This window comes from Myotis lucifugus, unplaced genomic scaffold (genome assembly GCF_000147115.1).
Source record: "Myotis lucifugus unplaced genomic scaffold, Myoluc2.0 scaffold_453, whole genome shotgun sequence".
NCBI lineage: Eukaryota > Metazoa > Chordata > Mammalia > Chiroptera > Vespertilionidae > Myotis > Myotis lucifugus.
The window spans coordinates 495,736-516,691 of record NW_005871501.1 but is presented as its reverse complement, the minus strand read 5'-3'; the positions used below and the strand labels follow the sequence as shown (position 1 = coordinate 516,691).

The window sequence follows — 20,956 nt, the reverse complement described above, 5'->3', positions numbered from 1 at the left end:
GTGATCCTGCACAGTCTTCAAAGGTTATTATTACTGTTTCCATGTAGGATGCTCTTCCTGGCAATGCTGAGTATTACTGGATTTATTTCACTCTATGCATAACCACAATAAGTGGACTCAATTTTTCATTCATCTGCCACCTCATAGGTTAAGTCACTTTGGTGCCCAAGTCTGGCATACTGTTGTGAAATTTAAAAGCCTTGTCAGTAATTGTTGAAGCCACAGAACAAAGACAGGGTTTTGTTGGAGAAGTTTTTGCTGGTTTACCAAGCAGCATGACTTTGAATGCTGACCTTGAACTAGATCACTTTAGTTGCCAGTTAATTCCCGAAAGAGCAAGAACTACAAGCACATATAGATGAGCTCATAAACTGCAGAGCCATGCCAAGCTGTGTAAGAGGTCTATATCTCTTCTTCCCACTGTCTCCTGGCTATTAGATTAGCTCCTTGTTATTCAGGGGTACGCCTGGGCTTGCTGATCAGTCTTCCTGAGCGAGCTTCCTCAGAGGTATGCTTCCGCCAGCTTTGTTTCTATTTTAAATGCTTGCTTAATGGGCTGAACTTCATTAGGAAAGCCATTATAACCATCCAGCTATGTCACATAAATCTTTTAGTATTTTAGATAGAAAGGCATTGTTCAAGAAAAACAGTTCAAGTCCTTTTTAAACAACACTAAGGTGCTTCCAGCAGTTTTATGTTCTTCCTAAAACTAGGGAAGTGTTGGAGGTGATCGTGTATAATTTAATACACGATCTGCATTTCTGAGGTAGAGTTAGCATGGCACAGAACATCTTATTTAACAAACAGTTGCACATAGATATAGTTACAGTAGAAGAAGTTACATTTCCTTTAAAAAGGTGTAATTTTTCTCATTTGAAAACTGTGGAAAACATGAGAAATACAATCAAATAAAGGTAAAGTAAAATGAATTCTCACCTAGTGGTGAATCAATTTGAAGTTTAGTTATTTTTTCAGAAAATTCTCTGTAAAAATCTATACAGCACACTATAGGAGTGCTAAAGCTAAAACACAAACTGGACAGATGAACAGGTAGTGGGGAGAACATGGAATTAAGACTGTGGGCTTATATATCACTAGAGGCCTGGTGCACGAAATTTGTGCATGGGGTGGGGGGCGGGGGGAGGGGGGTCCCTCAGCCTGGCCTGCACCCTCTCGCAATCTGGGACCGCTGGCTCCTAACTGCTTGCCTGCCTGATCATCTCTAACCACTCTGCCTGCGTGCCTCATCACCCCTAACCACTCGCCTGCCTGCCTGATCACCTCTAACCACTCTGCCTGCCTGCCTGATAGCCCCTAACTGCTTGCCTGCCTGCCTGATCTTCCCTAACCACCTCTGCCTTGGCCCCTGCTGCGGCAGCTTCGTCTGGAAGATCTTTTAGCTGTCTGGTCTAATTAGCATATTACACTTTTATTATTATAGATTATTAGTGATCGTGGATCTTGATCAAAACCTCAGTTCCTCTGGATCCACCTCTAAACAGAGGGACTTAGAAAATGGTGCTCTCAGTAAAGAATGAGTATAGCTGATAGAAAGCTGTTGGAGTACCAGGATTTTCCAACCCTTCATACTCTAACCCATATTTGTGTTTCCATCAGAGCACATGTCAGTACCTAATCAGTGGTTGACACACGGTTCTTCTTAAGGCAGGCAGTACCCCTCCTGCTCGACCTTTTCCACCCAGAACAGCCAATTCTTATCTGGGATAAACCTGGACATGTGTCATATTTTATTTGAACAGGACTTCATGGCAAATTAACTGTTCTAAAAGTATAGACCTAGGTCTTTTTGTACTTTTTATTTTAGGTAAAAATAATTTTTTTTCCCCTACTGTAAATATTTTCACTTTGGAAGAAGGGCATGAGATGATGCAAGTTTTGATGGAGAGAAGGAGGAGTGGGAAAGTAGGACAGAGAACAGTCCCATCATACGTCTGTTTTCAAGTTTATTTTTTTCACTGCCACCTCCCAGGAATGAAATATGCTGTGTCTAGCGCTTCAGTTACACCACTTCATTTGAATAAAGTCTTTTTATTAGTTAAAAAATTTTTAAATGTAACTTTTCCATTGTTACGGTGTAAGTTTTAGAACAGTTGTTGCTGCTCTCGCGTCCCCTACAGGCCCTCACAGGCACTATTTCTCTGTTTGCCTTCCTGCTCAGACAGTACCCGGCCAGTGGAACTTGTGCGTTTAGAGCTTTGGTCTGCAAACAGCATATATTGTTCATTAATTTGTTCTTATGAACCATTTGAAAGATACTAATTTTTCATGGGGTTCTTGAGTCCATTTTAAATATCATCTTTTTTTTTTTTTGCTAGTTCCCCAGATCTCTGCATTTTGCTAATCACTTAAAAAAAAAAAAAAGAAGAAGTAGTAATTCTAAAACTTGGCAGTAGTCATATTAGAACTATATAAGTGATGGTCAGCATCCCATTCATTATAAAACAAGAACCTTTTTTTGTGTTCTTTAAATCAAGATATATTTGACATACAACATTGTGTAAATTTAAGGTGTACAATATATTGACTTCACACATTTATATTGCGTTATGGCTGCCATTGTAGCATTAACTTAGACCTCTATCTTGTCACACAGTTGTCATTTCTTCTACTGTTGGGAACAAATTAAGATATGGTCTCTTGCTAGCTTAGTGTTTATATGACAGTTCTGTTGTTTATAATCCCAGGACTTACTTACCTAGTAGTTGCAAGTTTGTACCCTAAACCACTAAACCACATCTTCTGTCCTCCCCTCCCTGGTAGCCACCACTGTGCTTTGACCTTTACGTTCCAAGCAGAGTGAAAGCAGTGTTGGTCTTTCTCTGCCTGGCTCACTCAGCAGGACGCCCTCCAGGTGCACCCATGGCTCCACAGGGCCAGGACTTCCCTTCCCTTGGGCTGGATATTCTACTGCACGTACACCACACCACGGGCATCTTTGTGTGTTCCTCCACGCACTGAAACTTAGGTCTACATCTGGGCTGTCTGGAATAATGCTTCAAGAACCTTTTAAGAATGTAAAATTTTCTGACTTGTTTGCTGGGTGGTAGTTGCAGTTACTATTTTTCTGACTTATTTGCTGGGTGGTAGTTGCAGTTTTCACTGTTTGGGAGCTGACCGATGGTGTGACCTCTTGCCCTGGAGTGAGCAGTAAGGATGCTGCTGTAAAGCCTTTTCCACCCTCCCTTCCCTGGTCCTGAGGACGTCTCAGTTGTGGCTGCCCCAGAAATACGTCTTCTTGAAGTTAATTGTCCCCGTTCTCTTGTGCTTTCTCTGGGATGTCCCACACGCTGCAGATAACTGGAGGAGCGGGCTTCGTGGGCTCCCATCTCACCGACAAGCTCATGATGGACGGCCATGAAGTGACTGTGGTGGACAACTTCTTCACTGGCAGGAAGAGAAACGTGGAGCACTGGATCGGCCACGAGAACTTCGAGCTGATCAACCACGATGTGGTGGAGCCCCTCTACATTGAAGGTGAGTGCCCCCGTGCCCTGTTGTCATCAGAGCCTGGCGGGTGCGCTGTCCGACTCCGCCCTGTCCGGTTTGTGTTGCATTTTGTGCTTGATTGGTCGTCCCGTGCACAAGACACCAGTCTAGTTCCTGTGATAAAGAACGGTTATGACAGAGCAAGTGTCTGACTTCACTTTTACGTAGTCCCCCTGGATTTGAACTTCATGGCCTATAGAAGTGGGGCTTGTGTCATACACATCTGTCCCTATTGTCTAACAGGTCTGATGCCTACCCACCCATGAGAACTTACTTCTAGCTTTCTATGGGAAGGTAGATGACCTAGAATGCTGAATTCATAATGAAATTTCACATATAAAAGTCTAAAGCTGACTGATAATTTGGACACTTCTAGGAATTATGGTGTGGGAGCTACAGTGGGTTGGATGGTGACCTCCCCAAAAGATATATTCACATTTCTTTTTTTTTTAATCCTCACCCAAGGATATGTTCTTATTGATTTTTAGAGACAGAGGAAGGGAGGGAGGGACGGTGGGAGAAAGAGAGAAAAACATAGATATGAGAAGAAACATCGATTGGTTGCTTCCAGCACTCCCCCTGACCAGGAGTCAAATCTGCATACCTTTTTGGTGAAAGTAGGTTAGTAATAATAATAGTAAATAAATAAGACAATAAAAAATAATAATACAAGAATAATTTTTTTTTTCATACTCACAACTGTAAACCTACTTTTGTCCACCCCTGAATGTGGAAAAAGAATCGTGCTATGGCCTGCCCGAAGTTCCAGGGCTGTTAAGCAAATGAGCCAGAATCCAGCCTTGGGTTGACTCCAAAGCTTGTAATGATATGCTCCTTCTCCTGCATGCATAGTGTAGCCTTCTGCTTTTCCCATATCAAATCCCAAGCATTTTCCCATGTTGGTAGAAAGTATCTTGAGCCATTTTAATTGCTCAACAGTGTTATTATATGGCTATACTATGGTTTATTTGTAATTGTATCCTTATTTTAATTTCTCCAGGGTTTTATTATAAATATGTGTCTGAATTTTATTTCCTCAATAAAGAATCTATATATGAACTGTGCCGAATATTAATGCTTCTTTGTCATTTGGTAGTGTCCATTTCACTAATACATTAGTAATAGTGAGCATTATCTTAAAAAATATTAACAAAAATAATTTGATAGAAAAATCCATGGCTTGATGTACATTTTTTTGGTTACTAAAAAGATTAGACTTTCTTACATTTTAATTCATACAAGAAATCTAAATCTCTTTTGCCTTTTTTAAAAATGTTGCTTTTAGTTTGACACTGTCTTGCACTAGAGATTGAGAGGCATTGTTGGGTGTTTCCTTCCCACGTCCCGCGTGGATCAGGGTTCAGGAACTGGAAGCAGAGCCGCACACAAATGAAAATGAAAAGACAAGAGATAATTTGGAAATATTGGGGGACCAGGCGGGCAAGTCCAACTCAAGGGGAAGGACTTCCACCCGTGCTTAGGCCTCACCAAGTTTTTATTGATCTGGAATGCACTCATAGCATAGCCCTTAGGCAGGCGACCCCTGGCAAAAGGCAGACTAGCCCATCAGCAAGGATTTACATAATAATAAATGGGGGAGTAGTTTCAGCTACCATTGTCTGGACAGAGGTGGCACCTGGCTCTGACCTTTGTTAGGGCTTCAAAAGCACCCAGCCTTGGGGGGGTGAGGGTTCTCTGTCTACCCTTATCAGATAGTGAAGGCAATAAACAGTTTCCCACAAGGCATAGCAGATCTACCTAAAACATAGTCACAAACCCAAACAGGCACCCAAAATGAAAGAACAAAAGAATTCTCCTGAAGAAGGGATAAATGAGATGGAGATAAGAAATTTATATTATATAGAGTCAGAATAATAATGGTAAAGGTGCTCAACAGCATGAGAAAATATATAGTAACTATGAAAACAGAAATATAGAATGACATAGCACAAATAAAGAACATATTGGAAGGAATACACAGCAGATTAGGAGAAGATGAGGATCAGATCAGTGAATTGGAAGACAGGGTAGGAAAAAAATCACTCAAATCAGAGAACCAAAAAAAAAACAACAACACAAAAAAACACAGGAGGACCACTTAAAGGAGCCTTGGGACAACATGGAACATAACAATAGATGAATAGCAGATGTTCCAGAAGAGGCAGAAAGGGAGGAAGGGATAGAGAATGTGTTTGAAGACATAATGGCAGAAAACTTCCCTAACCTGGTGAAGGAAAGAGTCACACAAGTTCAGGAGGCGGAGAGAGTCCCAAGCAAGAACCCAAACAGGCCCACACCCAGACATATCACAATTTAAATGCCAAACATTAAAGACAAAGAGAGAATCTTAAAGGCAACAAGAGAAAAACAAACTGTTACCTGCAAAGGAGCTCTCATAAATCTGTCATCTGATTTGTCATCAGAAATTCTACAGTCCAGAAGGGAATGGCATGAAGTACTAATCCAGCAAAGCTATCAAAGTAGACGTTGAAATAAAGAGCTTCCCATACAAAAAGAAAATGGCTAAAGGAGTTCATCACCACCAAGCAAGCATTACAAAAAATAGTATTATGTAGTGACCTATGCTATCTCTTGTGATGGCAAGCTGAAGAGACTGCTGTAATAAGAAGGAGAGAGAGAAATCTAGCCATACAGAATTAAAGTGGCAATAAATAAGTACCTATTAATAATAACCTTAAATGTATATGGATTGAATGCTCCAATAAAAAGGCATAGGGTAGCTGAATGGTTATGAAAACATGACCCAACTATATGCTATCTACAAGAGACCCACCTCAGAACAAAAGACACACACAGGATGAGAGTGAAGGGTTATGAAAACAAATTTTCCATGCAAATGGAAAAGAAAAAAGCTGGAGTAGCAATACTCATATTCAACAAAATAGACTTCAAAATGAAGGCCATCACAAGAGACAGCATAGGTCACTACATAATACTAAAGGGATCGATCCAACAAGAGGATATAACTTTGGTAAACATATATGCACCCAATATAGGAGCCCCTAAATATATTTTAAAACTTCTAGAGGACTTTTAGGGAGAGATTGATAACAATACAATCTTAGTAGGGGACTTTTGCCGGGAGCCAATTCCAGCATGTCAGCAAGGGCTGAATCATCTGGAGTAGCAAGGGCATTTCCCCAAACCTGAAAAGGATGCATTAAAATGATTGCTTGCTGCCAGACAGCTCAGGGCATCTTAATCTACATGTTATTGCCTCCTACTGGCCAAACACCTGAACAGCCGGAGGCATTTCCTCAAATCTGACAATGGACTGTGTATATGAAACCCTACCCCTTTGAAGTGTCTATCTCTGCCTTGCCTCAGGACAATTTGTGTTAATAAAAAGAATGGGTCTTGAAACTAGGAGATCTTAGTTTCTTTAGCTAGGCTCCTCTGACCCCCAAATGCCTTTCAAAATTATGCTTCGTCTCTGGACTCTTTATTAAGTTACTCACAGCCCCTTCTCCAGATTGCTGAACCCTTCTAGATGCTGGAACAAGAACCCCGGCAGACTTTAACACCCTGCTGACTTCACTGGATCTTCCAAACAAAATATTGACAAGGAAACAGTGACTCTAAAGGACATACTGGACCAGATGGATTTAATTGACATTCATAGAACACTTCACTCCAAAGCTTGCAGAATATACACTCTAAAGTGCAGATGGGTCATTCACGAAAATAGACCTCATGTTAGGATACAAAACAAGTCTCTACAAGTTCAAGAAGATTGAAATCATGTCAAGCATCTTCTTAGATCACAGTGGAATGAAATTAGAAATCAACTATAGTAAAAACACCCAAAAACATTCAAATACATTGAGGCTAAATAACATGTTATTAAACAATGAATGGGTTACCAATGAGATCAAGAAAGAAATAAAAAAGTTTCTGGAAACAAATGCAAATGAACACACAACAACCCAAATCTCTGGGACACAGCAAAAGCAGTCCTGAGAGGGAAGTTCATAGCACTATAGACCTACCTCAAAAAACATGAAAAATTAATAATAAATTATTTAACCCTACAACTTAAAGAAAGAGAACAACAAGAAAAGCCCAGAGTAAGTAGAAGGAAGGAAATAATAAAGATTAGAACAGAAGTTAATGACTTAGAGACTAAAAAAACAATTAAAAAAATCAATGAAACCAAGAGCTGGTTCTTTGAAAGGATAAACAAAATTGATAAGGCATTAGCCAAACTCATCAAGAAACAAAAAGAGAGGACCCAAATAAATAAAATCAGAAATAAAAGTGGAAAAGTACCCACTGACACCACAGAAATACAAAGGATTGTAAGAAAATACTATGAACAACTATATGCCAACAAGCTGGACAGTGTGGATGAAACGGAAAAATTCCTAGAAGAATACAATATATGTTACAAGATATGTATATTTCACCATATGCCCACAACCCCAAGTCAAAACTCAGTCACCATATATTAGAACCTCCATCTTCCCTCTCCCACTTCCCTCTGGCAACCACCACAGTGCTGTTTGTGTTCATAAATTTCAGTTTTATATTCCGCATATGAGTGAAATCATATATTAGGTTTTTCTGACTAAGCATAGTGATCTCAAGGTCCATTCATGTTGCAAATGGCACTATTTTGTCCTTTCTTATGGCTGAATAGTATTCCATTGTGTATAGGTACCACATCTTTTTTATCTTGTCATCTATTGTGGGACATATTGTTTGTTCCCATATCTTGGCACGGTGAATAATGTTGCAATAAACATATATGTATATATATCTTTGCAAGTACATGATTTTGCGGTTTTCGGGTATGTACCCAGGAGTGGGATTGCTGGGTCATATGGTAGCTCTGTTCTTAATTTTTTGAGGAATCGCCAGACTTCTTTCCATAGTGCTTTACCAGTCTACATTCCCACCAGCAGTGAACGAGGGTTCCTTTTTCCCACAACCTCTCCAACACTTGTTATTGCTTGTCTTGTTGATAATAGCCACTCTTACAGGTGTGAGGTGGTATCTCATTGTAGTTTTGATTTGCATTTCCCTGATTGTCCATAAGGTTGAACATCTTTTCATATATCTATTGGCTGTTTGTATGTCTTCTTGGGAGAGGTGTATTTTCAGGTCCTCTGCCCACCTTTTGATTGGGTTATTTGTTTGATGTTGAGTTTTATGAGTTCTTTGTATATTTTGGAAATTAAGCCTTTGTTGGAACTACTGTTTGCAAATATCATCCCCCAATTGGTTGGCTGCCTGTTCGTTTTGTTGTTCATTTATTGTGCTGTGCAAAAGCTTTTTAGTTTGATATAGTCCCATTCATTTGTTTTTTGCCTTTACTTCACTTGCCTTTGGGGTCAGGTTTATAAAATGTTCTCTATGACCCATGGCCATAAGTTTGGTACTTGTTTGTTTGTTTTTTCCTATGCAACTATTTTTCGGGTCTTACCATTTTGAGTTAATTTTTATAACTGGAGACAAACTGTAATCCAGTTTCATTCATTTGCATGTGGCTTTCCAATTTTCCCAGCACCATTTATTGAAGAGATTATCTTTACTCCAATGTGCTGTGTTTCTGGCTCCTTTGTAGAAAATTATCTGTCCATATACATGTGGTTTTGTAGCTGAGCTCTCTATTCTGTCTCATTGATCTGTGTGTCTGTTTCTCTGCCAATACCATGCTGTTTGATGATTGCAGCTCTGTAGAATAATTTGAAGTCAGGTAGTGTGATATCTCCAGCTTCGTTCTTTCTTCTCAGTATTGCTTTGGCCATTCGGGGTCTTTTGTGGTACAAATCTGATGATTTTTTTGTTCTATTTCTTTAAAAAATGACATTGGGATTTTGATGGGGATTGCATTAAATCTTACATTGCTTTGGGTAATATGGCCATTTTAACTATGTTGATTCTTTCAACCCATGAACGCGGGATATTTTTCCATTTCTGATAATTATTGCAAATGTATTTTTCTTACAATTTCCTTAATAGCATTTTCTTTTTTCAAGCTTACTATATTATAAGAATAGAGTATATGCCCTGACTAGATGGCTCAGTTTGTTGGAGTGTCATCCTGTAGACAAAAGGTTGTAGGTTTGATTCTCAGTCAGAGCACATATCTAGGTTGTGGGTTCGATCCCCAGTCAGGTAGTGTATAGGAGGCAACTAATTAATGTCTCCCTCTCACACTGATGTTTCTCTCTTTCCCTTCCTATGTCTCAAAAAATCAATAAAAACATATTGTCTGGTGTTTTTTAAAACAAAGAACATAGTATATACTGTGTTTTTTTCATTTTATTTTTTATTATATGGTCGTTTTTTAATAATCCAATCTTGAGTTGTTAAAATGTGGTTTTAAAATGAGAGGAAAAATATTTTCTGCATGGTCACTGTATTTATTGAATAATTGCTGAATGTCCCTATGTTCTTTTCAGTTATTCATTCTTTTATTCAATAGATATTGAAGAACTATCTTCATTTTTAAGGATATTAGCCTAACATTGAGGCTGACATGCTTGGAAAGTGAAATAAAAGGAGAGAGTTTGATAACCAAAGGAGAGATCAGTAATAAGGCTCTTATAAGTGTGCAGTTTGTTCAAGGAGGGAACAATAAGTAGTCAGAAAATCTTCTTGCCTCCTAATATGATTTAATATACTAACATGTTAATTATGTTAGAAAATTCATTTTAGAAATAACAGTTAATGTAATTTCTTAAAGTAGAATACAGAATTCAAAGTTGGGAAAGGAAAATCCTAAAATTTAGTTAGATCTTATTCTATGCATGAAAAAAGCCCGAGACATGCTGTTTTACATCTGGCAAACATCCTAATTTCTTCTTGTTTAAAAACCATTTGATTTCCATTGCTAACTTGCATCTTTCCCATTTTATTTCATCTTCACCTGAGATATGTTTTCCATTGATTTTCAGAGAGAGTGGAAAGGAGGGGAGAGGGGGAAAGAGAGAGAGGGGGGAGAGAGATGAGAGAGAGACACATTGATCAGTTGCCACTAGCACGGGCCCCCACCAGATCGAGGGTTGAACCTGCAACCCAGGTACATACCCTTGACCGGCATAGAACCCAAGACTCTTTAGTGCCCAGGCCAATGCTCCAACCACTGAGCCACACCAGACAGGGCTTTCTCGTTGTTTTATATCCAGGTGTAGGTAATACAGAATTGGCATTAGAACTTAGATCTCTGGATTCCAAGTCCACTGCCAGTAGCACTCTATTTGGTTGCATTTTGCACACCAGAATTCTTGTTTTGTCTATACTGGTGTTTTTTTTAATAATCTTTAATTTTCCAGTCATAGTTGACATACAGTATCATATTAGTTACAGGTGTATACCCCAGAGATTAGACATTTCATAACTAAGTGATCATCCTACTAAATCTCACACCCATCTGAAACCATAATAGTTATTAACTATATTTCCTCTGCTGTACTATATGTCTCTGTGACTATTTTATAACTACCAATTCTTCACCTGAAATTAAACTAGAAATTAATAATAAAGATAGTTGGAAAACCAAAAAAATATTTGGAGATTAAACAACATAACACATGTGTCAAAGAAGAAATCTCAAGAGAACTTTAAAAGTATTTTGAACTAAATTAAAGAATTAGGTTTCTTACTTACTTTTTGTTTTTAGCTACTTATCAACTCAGAAAAACTGATGGGAGTTGGGCAGCAGTCACAGGAGTTTCCTCATACTGAATTAGATTCCGTCAGTGCATTTATATATTGACAGACTGAAAACAATTTTTAAAGGTTTTTGTGTTTTTAGGTTTTTTTTTGAAGAAAAAGTATCCTTTCAACACCAGGGGTTCTATTTTTAAGTTAACCCAGTGGTTTTCAATCATCCATATTAGAAATGCCCAGAGTCTTCTTGCCTGGAGCGTCCAGGTCAGGTGCCAGGAGCCAGGCATTCAGTCTTCCATGGGTAATGACAGAGCAGGGGTTGATGGGGGATCTCGAACAATCTGCAGTGGCGCAGGAGCCTGATTTTGACCCTTATATTCTCAGGGTTGAGAAAGGGAGGAGAACAAATACATAAACTAAAACCATTCATTTTTTACTTCAGCTTTGCTAATAAGTGTTTTACCCATTTTCACTAACACTTGTTTTTCATCTGCATTCGTCATTCATAAGTATCTTTGTTTTTTACCATCTTAACCATATTTTTTATTGATTTGAGAGAGGGGAGGGAGAGAGAGGGAGAAACATTGATTTGTTGTTCCACTTATTTATACATTCATTGGTTGAGTCTTGTATGTGCCCTGGCGGAGATCAAACTGCACCCTTGGTGTATGGCAGGGGTGGGGAACGTCTGATCCCTATATGATCCGTGAAATTATTTGGTCTGGCCCTGCTAAGGCATTAGGGGTGAGTTAATTAAACTTAATTATTGCAGGCTAATTTTTAAGTCGATAATGGTATGTGGCCCGCAAATGATGTTATAAATATCCAAACGGCCCTTGGCAGGAAAAAGGTTCCCCAGCCCTGGTGTATGGGACCAATGCTCTAACCAACTCAGGAACCTGGCCAGGGTCCCATGTTAACCATTTTTTAAGTGTACAGTTCAGTAGTGTTAAGTGTATTCACATTGTTGTAAAACAGATCTCCAGAACTTTCTCACCTTGTTAAACTGAAACTATCCCCATTGAACAATAACTCCTATCTCTCTCCCCGCCCCCCCAAACTAGCCCCTGGTAATCGCCATTCTGCTCTCTGACTCTGTGAACTTGTCCACTCTAGGAACCTCATCATATAGGTAGATTCCTATGGTGTTTGTCTTCTTGTGACTGGCTTATTTTATTACGAGTAATGTCCTCTATCCACTGAGCCAAACCCGCTAGGGCCCTTTCTCCTTTCTCCATTGAGTGACTTGGCACCCTTGTTGAGGATCATTTGACCATATACAAAAAAGATTTGTTTGGGGCTCTTTATTCCATTGGTGTATATGTCTGTCTATTTGCGAGCGCCACACCATTTTGATTACTGTTGCTTTGTAATATGTTTTGAAATCAGGAAGTGTGAATCCGAATAATCTTGGCAAACAAAGAAGCCTCACAAGTATCCAGGAGATGGGGTCCACAGTCTTTCGCATGCTGTTCTTGCCTCCCTCCACATACGGTTCTGGTAGAGGAAAAAAGTTACTGGCTATTCCGGGAACCTGTGCAGTGCCTGGAATTTCCTTCCACAGATACTGTCCCTGGAACTATCCAGCACCCCCATCCCCCTGGCCTTGTTGGCTCTTGTGTACGCAGTCTCAGAAACCCTCTCTCTCAGGCTCGAAAGACTGATAATTGGAGCGAATTAAGTGGGGACCAAGCCCACAGCCTGGGCCGCCACTTCTGCTCCTCGTCTGAGGATGAGGAATTCTCATCCGACTCTCCCTCCGGGCTTGGGGAGCGTGTCAGGAAACAGCCCCAGATCCTTCCAGGTGCTGCAGTGATTCCCACACCTTCCTGGAGCTGACAGGAGATTTTCAGGGGACGGTTGGTGTGTGGGTGTGGGTGGGAGCTTGGGTACTCTTGGGTGGCAGGGATTTTCTGAGAAAGTTAAAGCAGTATTCATCATGGGGACTGTTTTTCGAGTTTGCCCGTCATCTCTGACACCTAGCCCCTGTGTGCTGTTCCCTGCAAGGAGGGCCCTGGTCCCTGCCTGGGAAGAGGGTGGGAGGCCAGGGGCCGGGGGAGCCCCGAGGGGCGGTCGTGGAGGAATCACTGCCGGTGCCCTTGCCTGGGGCTCAGGCTGTGAGCAAGGGAGGCCTCCTGTGCAGCGGGGTTTCGGGTCCCCCATTCCTTGGCTCTCCTATGATGGTGCTTGTTTTCTTCGACCTCGAGCTACAGTGGCCCAGACCGTCTGCCTGGAGAGATGGCTTTCCTCCTACGGGCTTGTTCCTCTCTCCTTTAACAGGAGACCTTGTGCCCAAGGGCCTCTCTGTTGTGTGGCAGGAGTTACTGACCCTGGAGAGCGAGGGTTTGGGGTGATGTTGAAGTGATGCCTGTGCATGAGAGGAGGTGGGGTGGAGTCAGAATTGTTGTGCCATTTGTGGCTTTATAACCTCCTCCTGTGTACTGGATGCGTAGGAGCCAAGTGAAAGGTTGTTTTCTTACAAACATTTGAGCCTTTGCTTTTATGCCAGGTTTGCTTTACCGATTAAAAATGTTTACTTTAAATCAGCAATTCTCAACTGTGTGCCACAACAATTTTTAGAACGTGCGATACCTGACCATTTAGTCTGGGGCACGGACCTCTTTTCCCTGAGATTGCTGAATAAATGACACAGCCAGCCAATGATAGGCATTCCATGTGAATGAGTCTAAATTGTACCTATTCCTTTTGTCAGATTGGCAGAAAAAAATACACTTTTTGGTGTGCTGCAGAACTTTAGTGATTTTTGTGTACCCATGAGATGAAAAAAGGTTGAGAATCGCTGCTTTAGATATTTGTGCTTAATTCTGGGTCTGAAAACTCAGTCTTCTAATTGGACTGCTTTATTGGAGAGGTCTTCTCAGAAAACAACCAGCTTGGCTCTCAGATTGACCCTGATTAGAGGAGAAACGTCCACATAATTGGCCCAGCCATGTTTTCATTCCAGATAATTAGACTTTCAGTTTTTGTTTAAAGTTCTCCTAATGGCAAATTAGTTTCTATGGAGAATAATAAAATAAGTAACATTTTGGTAAAGTTACACAAACACCTTTATTAATCAGTGTCTACTCAGGCATTCATAATTTTTTAGTGTTCTCCTTGGAAATGTCATACTTCCGTTTTGTCTCCTGCAGTTGACCAGATATACCATCTGGCCTCTCCAGCCTCTCCTCCAAACTACATGTACAACCCCATCAAGACGCTGAAGACCAACACGATCGGGACGTTAAACATGCTGGGTGAGTTGCCCTTCCTTGTTTTGCAGCTGTTGTTGGGAATACTGTAGACAGCCCACGTGTAGGCCTTTGTGCTGTGGAGCGTGATCCTGCTCTTGACACCCTCTCTCACCCGCCGCGTGGGCTATTTCACTGAGACTTTATTTGGCATCAGAATTGGTCGTGGGGAGATGGTCGTTGTAGTAACTAACCAGTCTGTGTTGTCCCAGTTCAGTCCCCTGGGAATACCACCTGTGCTTCTGGTGAGGACCCAGCCTCCCTCCACTGTCCCCTCTGACTCACAGTGCAGTGCCTCCCCTCTGGAAAGGGCACTGGTGGCTCTGCTCCAAGATTGGGTTGGAGAGGATGACACAGACACACACACACAGCACACACCCCATAGACACACACAGACACCACACACAGATACATACAGCACACACACATCCCCACAGACACACATACACTGGACGCACACCACTCAGACAGGGAAACACACACACACACACACACACACACACACGTTTCAGGAGCCCTCCTGGAGGGCGTGGGAGGACAGCTGTCCTTATGGGGCTGTGGAAGCCTAGTCCTGGCTCCAGACAGAACTGCAGGGCTCACTTAGGAGAGTGAGATGAGAGGGAGCCCTTAAAGGGCTGCATGAGTGTATTTCCACACGACGTGGTGATGTGCACATGTCCATGCTTGAGATGGGAGGCAGGGGTAAGCTGGGAACAGATGCCCAATACACTAGGGGTTTTGATTAGTTACAAACTGGAAGAAAGGAACCTCTTTTTGAAATGTCAAGTAAAAACAGGTTTAGTTATAGGAAATCTGAAGCAGGTTCAATAAATGGGTTTGAGAAGCTAGCACTCAATTTGAATTTGACTGAAGCCTCAGACAAGGGTCTGAAGAGGCAGCTGGAGGTTGGTTTTCAAGGCTCATAGACAACACTGGGGAGTCGAGCTCTGTGGGAAGTGAAAGGGCGTTTGTCCTCCTCTGTGTTGTGCCCTGGCTTCTGCTTAGAAATACAGTGTGTGACAGGCTGCCCCTCCTTCCTGCCAGAGCTAGACACCACAGAGGAAAAGCCACTGAGCACAGGATGCTTAAAAGATCTCATGTAGGCAGTGCAGTCAGGGTGCCCAGGGCACTGTCCTGGCAATTGTGGAGGGCATTCAGATAAGGACTGTGCTCTGGCTCTTTGCCAGGGAACTTGGCTTCTCGGGCAAGAATGTACGGGCACAGGCAGTCGTGATTCCCAGGAGGAAAGGAAAGGTCTCAAAAAAGAGGCACCCGTGCAGGTGACTCTAGGGCGGGGGCCTGAACCCTGCGTGAGGTTGGACCTGGAGGTCTTGGAGGAATGGCAGAGGGTTTTCAGGAAGGACATGGACAGAAGCTAGAGAGGGACCATCGCTAGGCCAGAAAGAGACCCAAATGGGACTTTGTATTCCGAACTGAGAGGAGCTGTTGCCAGCTGTTCTGCACTTGGGACAGGATGCCCCGAACGTCGCCCGGCCTTCTCCGGGTAGGGACCTGCTCTGTGCTTCACCGCCTCCCTGCTCCTGTGCCTGGCATCTTCCTGATGTAGCCTCTGTCCAGCCTCCGTATAGGCACCGGGCCTGGTCGCAGCGCTGCCCTGTTCCCCTGGCTGCGGCCTGAGGCCCGGAGGCCCTGTGTGGAGGAGGCCAGCATGGAGGAGGCAGCCGTCTCGAGTGCACCCTGTCAGTGCCCTGGTGATGATACTGAACTGTAGTTTTGCAAGTTTTTACCATTGGGGGAAACTAGATAAGGAAGGGGTACCTGGGATCTCGGTATTCTTTCAACTTAAAAGTTTAAAGAAAAGACCTCGGATCCTTCAATGTGAAGCAACTACCGTTGCCTCTGTGTCGTGATGTGTGGTCCGCCTCTCGGGCTCTGTGGGATGAACTGGAGTGAAGGAGATGGGACCCGGTGTTGGGAGCCTACGAATTCCATGTCACACTACATCCTGCCCATTTCCTTCCTCAACCTCAGGGGGCATATGCACAGGCTAGCTCCAAATCTTGTTTTCCAGCAGCTCTGTTCTCTTGTTCTCCATGCACGTCCTCATGGCCCCCAGATGCTGTGCACTCCCACCCCTGGCCTCTTCATCCTAGGCCCTTCCCTTCCTTCTGTCTGCCCGGCTTCTCCAGAAGTGGCTGCAGGCTCTGTGCTCTCCCCTCCCGCTCCTCCTCGCAGCCCTTCCTGTGCCTGTGTGCTGGGTGCTGGGTGCGTCGGCACAGGGCTCTGTGGTGGAGGACGTTTGGGAAGCGCTGGGTGAAGTGAAGGGCCGTGGTGTTCCTCTGTACCTCCTGCACATCGGGACTCTGACTCTGCACCTTGCGTGACCACCATAGATAAAGCTGTTCTCGTCCGTTCTGCATGTCAGGGCGAATGCAGGAAAAGTTCAGAGCAGGGGGCGGAATGTGGGGAGTTGCTTTGGGGAAGATGGTGCTGTTTAAGCCAAACCTGGAAGGAGGCGGGAGGACGGGGTGGGGGTGTCCAGACTGGGCTGGTTCAAGCGCAGTAGAAGGTGCCAGGAGCATGTGGAGGAAGTGCCAGGTGGACCATTTGGGGGCAGTAGTGGAAGGAAGTTAAAGTGCCAAACAGGGTGAAGCTACCTCATAACATAGTGGGTGATACGTTGGGGCAAAGGAATCTTTGTGAAACTCCTCAAATCACACGTTACCAAACCCACAGACCCTGCATTTGGCCCTGCTTAGTTTATTAGTATCTCACTAAGTACTGGGCTCCTCAGGGTTCACTTGTGCTTTTCTTACTGTTTTTATTGGTTTGTTGTTGGTGGTGGGGTTTTTAACTCCTTCTGTTCCAAAGTAGATGCAATAAGAGTGGATAACTGAGGATGCATGGATGTCAGATGCCATTAGTACTAAAAGATTGCTGAAACTGGCAACCAGAATGGGCATGTGTGTTTTTTCCTTGTCTCCCTGAAGTGACGGCTGCTCTTGTGTCCCTGCTCTCTGTAGGGTTGGCGAAGCGAGTCGGTGCTCGCCTGCTCCTGGCCTCCACCTCGGAGGTGTATGGAGGTAAGTGGGTGGGGCTTCTCTGGGGCAGTTCTCATCCTGTCTTAGGGGAGGAGGAATCAAGGGTCGGTCCAGAATTCCATTTCTAAGGAGGCAGCGCTTTTTTACTCCAGTGCACAGCAGCCAAGAGGCTCCTGTGTCTGCCGTTGTCTCCGCATTGCGGTCTCAGGCTCTGCCTCCCTCCTGCTGAAGCACGCCCTCCCGGCCTGGATCACTGCTCCCTGGCGAGGAGGACTGCCGGTCACGGTTCCGCAGAAGTCGTTTTGCATTCTGTTCTGAGAGCACCCAGAAATCGATTCATTGGGGATTCTTTGCCTGTCTAGCAGGTGCACGTTATTCTTCAGTGTAAACAGTGGCATTGTGAGCGAACCCAAGAACTGGGGGTTGGCCTTGAAGAGTGCTTCATGAAGGGAATTGTGCTGGTGCCTCCCTATTGCATAACCGTTTCTGGAAGAATCTACCAGAAAACTCAAGGGTCTTTCCTGCCAGTCTGCAGCACTTCACCGCCCTCCGTGGGGAGTGGGGTGAGGGCTGACATGACAGGTTGTTTACGTGGATGAACACTTTCAGTTCACGTGGCACAGGAGCCAGGCTTGGCTGTGGTGGAACTTACCCACCTCATGTACCGTTTCGGACAGAGAAATGCGGAGTGGAAGGGCAGCATGGAAGAGGCGAGCTGTTATTAACGAGAACCAATGGAAAAGTCTGAGAAACGGAAATTCCACTACATGTAGTCATGTTCTTTGTAATCCCTATGGAAAGGGAGAGCTCCGTCCACTTCTCTGAAGTCCTCCGGGTTCAAGGGCGGGACTGCCCACAGTCCCCTCCCCTGTTCGCCCTGTTGCTTAGCAATGGGTAGGTGAGTGGCCCTGGAATTCTCCCTCCCTGTTCTGTCCATATCATGACTGCAGAGATCAGCAAGTTCCCCATGTGCATCGGATGGTCCCCTTTCTCCTCGGAGGGGCTTCCTATGTCACATAAGGAGAGGCGTTGACAGAGTCCTCGGCCTGTGTCTTTAAATGCCTCAGACACAAAGGTGCTCGAGTTCTCTGTCCAGGAGGGCCCGTGACAGCTCTCCACATCCACCGTCTTTCTCCTCCCACCTCATTGTTATCTGAGCATTGGCAATAGCTTCTGGTCTTCAGGGTCGTAAATACCGTCAGTGCTGCACTCCTGGGCCCACCTGGTGCTCTGCTCTGATGTTTCATGACCGCATACACGCGCTGGGGCGTGCGTGCTGTTCTGTCAGCCGGCACCCTGCAGGCAGGGGAGCCTGATTAGGAAGTATGTCACTGGCCCTTTCCTTTTGTAATTTCAAAGTGATGGCATGAGGGACCTTTTTAAAGCTGTGCCATGGACTGCGGGCATTTCAGGGGTGGATGGGCATACCCAGCCTTCTCCTCATCATTGGCCAAATTTCGGATCGTCTCCTTTGGAGTCTAGCTGGCCAGTCCTTGTGAAGAATCCCCAGGAAAGGTCTGATGGGGACCATCCATCACATCTGTGTGAATTGACGTCACTGGTTTTCTTCTCTCCGGGAGTGTTTGCCTTAGACCTCTCTCACCGTGCAGTAAAGCGTGCCTCTTCTCAGGGGAGTTTAAAGCTCAGAAGCAGATAGAAGGTGTGCACCTGCACTGAGCCTCCGCCGCCCAGTGGGCGACCACAGGGGCACGTGTGTGCCACGTCCCCTCCCTCGTACCCACACGTCGAAGTCAGATTCTGCTACAAGTTACACAAGGAGTGAATTTACAACATAGGTTCCTGGCCTTGTCCAGATTTCTTGGCAAAGATTTACACATTTTATACCATGGGTGTTCATGGTTGTATAAAATTCCTGGTGTACTAAATTAGTTATTAATTCACATTCCAAAAGTATACTTGTGTTAAAGAATTTGTTACTGGGATTTCTTTAGTCATTTCTCTGGTACATCTCAAAATGTGATTGAATTACACACCAGAAACACGGGAATTGGGGACTATAAAACGTGTGCTAAAGGGACAAGCCGTCTTTGCTATTGACCTCCCACCAGCCCTGGACCAGGGCTCCTGGTGTCTCTGAGGTTTTAGTCTGTGCTGGTGATGGCACACGTGAAAGTCATCTTCTGCAGAGATGCTCTTATATTTTTTTTCAATAAATACATGCTTTGCTTTCCACACATATTTTATAAATATAAAATTGAACCATGTATCTCTTCACATAGATTATATTTAATTATAATTTGACAATGATTTAAAAGTTATGAACAATTTATGGGAGAGGGGAAGGCTAAAATAGAGAGCCTTTGATCTTTTCATTTTTTCTCTGTAAAATACGTATTAGCATGAGAGGTAAGAACAGCATATCCCACTGGAACTTAGTGGAATGTGGAACACTGAATTCTCTAGATACAGGTCTTCCCACATGTAAAGTTCATTTTGGTCTTCCCACAACTCCCTTTTGTATCATAAATCGTCAGTGTTCATCATGGGTATGAACTTGAAACAAGGAGGGATGAAAACACGGTCTCGTTTCTCCTTCTCATAGACCCTGAAGTCCACCCTCAAAGCGAGGAATACTGGGGCCACGTGAACCCGATAGGCCCCCGCGCCTGCTACGACGAAGGCAAACGGGTTGCGGAGACCATGTGCTACGCTTACATGAAGCAGGTATTGGCCAAGCGCGTGAGCTGGGGCGCAGACATGCAGAGCGCCCGTTTCGCTGAATGTGCAGCACTGAAGGAGTGAAATGCCATGATTACCTGCAGGGGGCGCTGGGAAGGAAGCCCAGACCCCACTGTTTTACATTAATGGTATTAGCAACAGTTTTCTTCCTTTAAAATGATGCTTTCCAGGGGGTGAATTCCTCGCTTTGAAATACGACCGCAAGGCTCAGAACACCGTGCTGCTCTTTGGCTACATGCCATGCCCACCAGCAGCCAGAAGTGCCTGTGTTTCCTGCAGCCCCCGAATCAGTGGCCTGTGCTTTTCACCTTTGTTCTCTATAGGTGTAAAGTGAGTGCATGGTTGCTCTCGTCTGCACCTCTTCAGGAGCTGTTACTCACTGTATCTCCTGCTTTCCCAGTTACTCATTGCTTCCCTGGGGGCTGTCCCTGGTAGTTTCATGTCCCCAGATTTTGCTCCCCACACACTGGAGCAGACAGAGCCCACAGACTGAGGGCAGAGGGATCTGGTTCTGCCTGGCTCTGCTGCTGCCTCGTCCTCAGAGGTGTGGCCTGACCCTCCTTGGGTCACTCGGGTGCTCAGTTCTGGACATGGGGCTTCCGTGCATGGCCCTGGCCTGCCTCAGGCTGGTGTGGGAGCCAATGAAACGTCCCAGGACAGGGCCCCAAGGGGACTGGGGCAAAAACCTTGGCTAGTTCATCCCACTTGGTGAACAAATCCCTGTTTGTGCTTTGGACCAGCCGCTCTGAGCCTCATTGGAACATGCCCCTTTCAATTAAAAGGAAAGGGACAATGATGGACCAAGACAAGGGCTTTGTGCTCTCAAGAACCTAAAAGTGGAAGTTGGGCTGGTGTTCC

General features: G+C 44.1%; 1 protein-coding gene across 7 annotated transcripts in view; it reads left to right on the top strand.

Annotated features, from left to right (window-relative positions):
• Nucleotides 1-20,956, top strand: part of UXS1 (UDP-glucuronate decarboxylase 1) — a 113,156-nt gene that overhangs the window by 73,556 nt on the left and 18,644 nt on the right. For all 7 annotated transcript variants that reach the window (XM_006102997.3, XM_023744355.1, XM_023744351.1 and 4 more), the window contains 4 exons: nt 3,315-3,495; nt 14,298-14,402; nt 17,381-17,440; nt 19,962-20,083. In XM_006102997.3, coding sequence (XP_006103059.1) covers nt 3,315-3,495; nt 14,298-14,402; nt 17,381-17,440; nt 19,962-20,083 — 468 coding nt within the window. The remainder of the gene's footprint in view (nt 1-3,314; nt 3,496-14,297; nt 14,403-17,380; nt 17,441-19,961; nt 20,084-20,956) is intronic.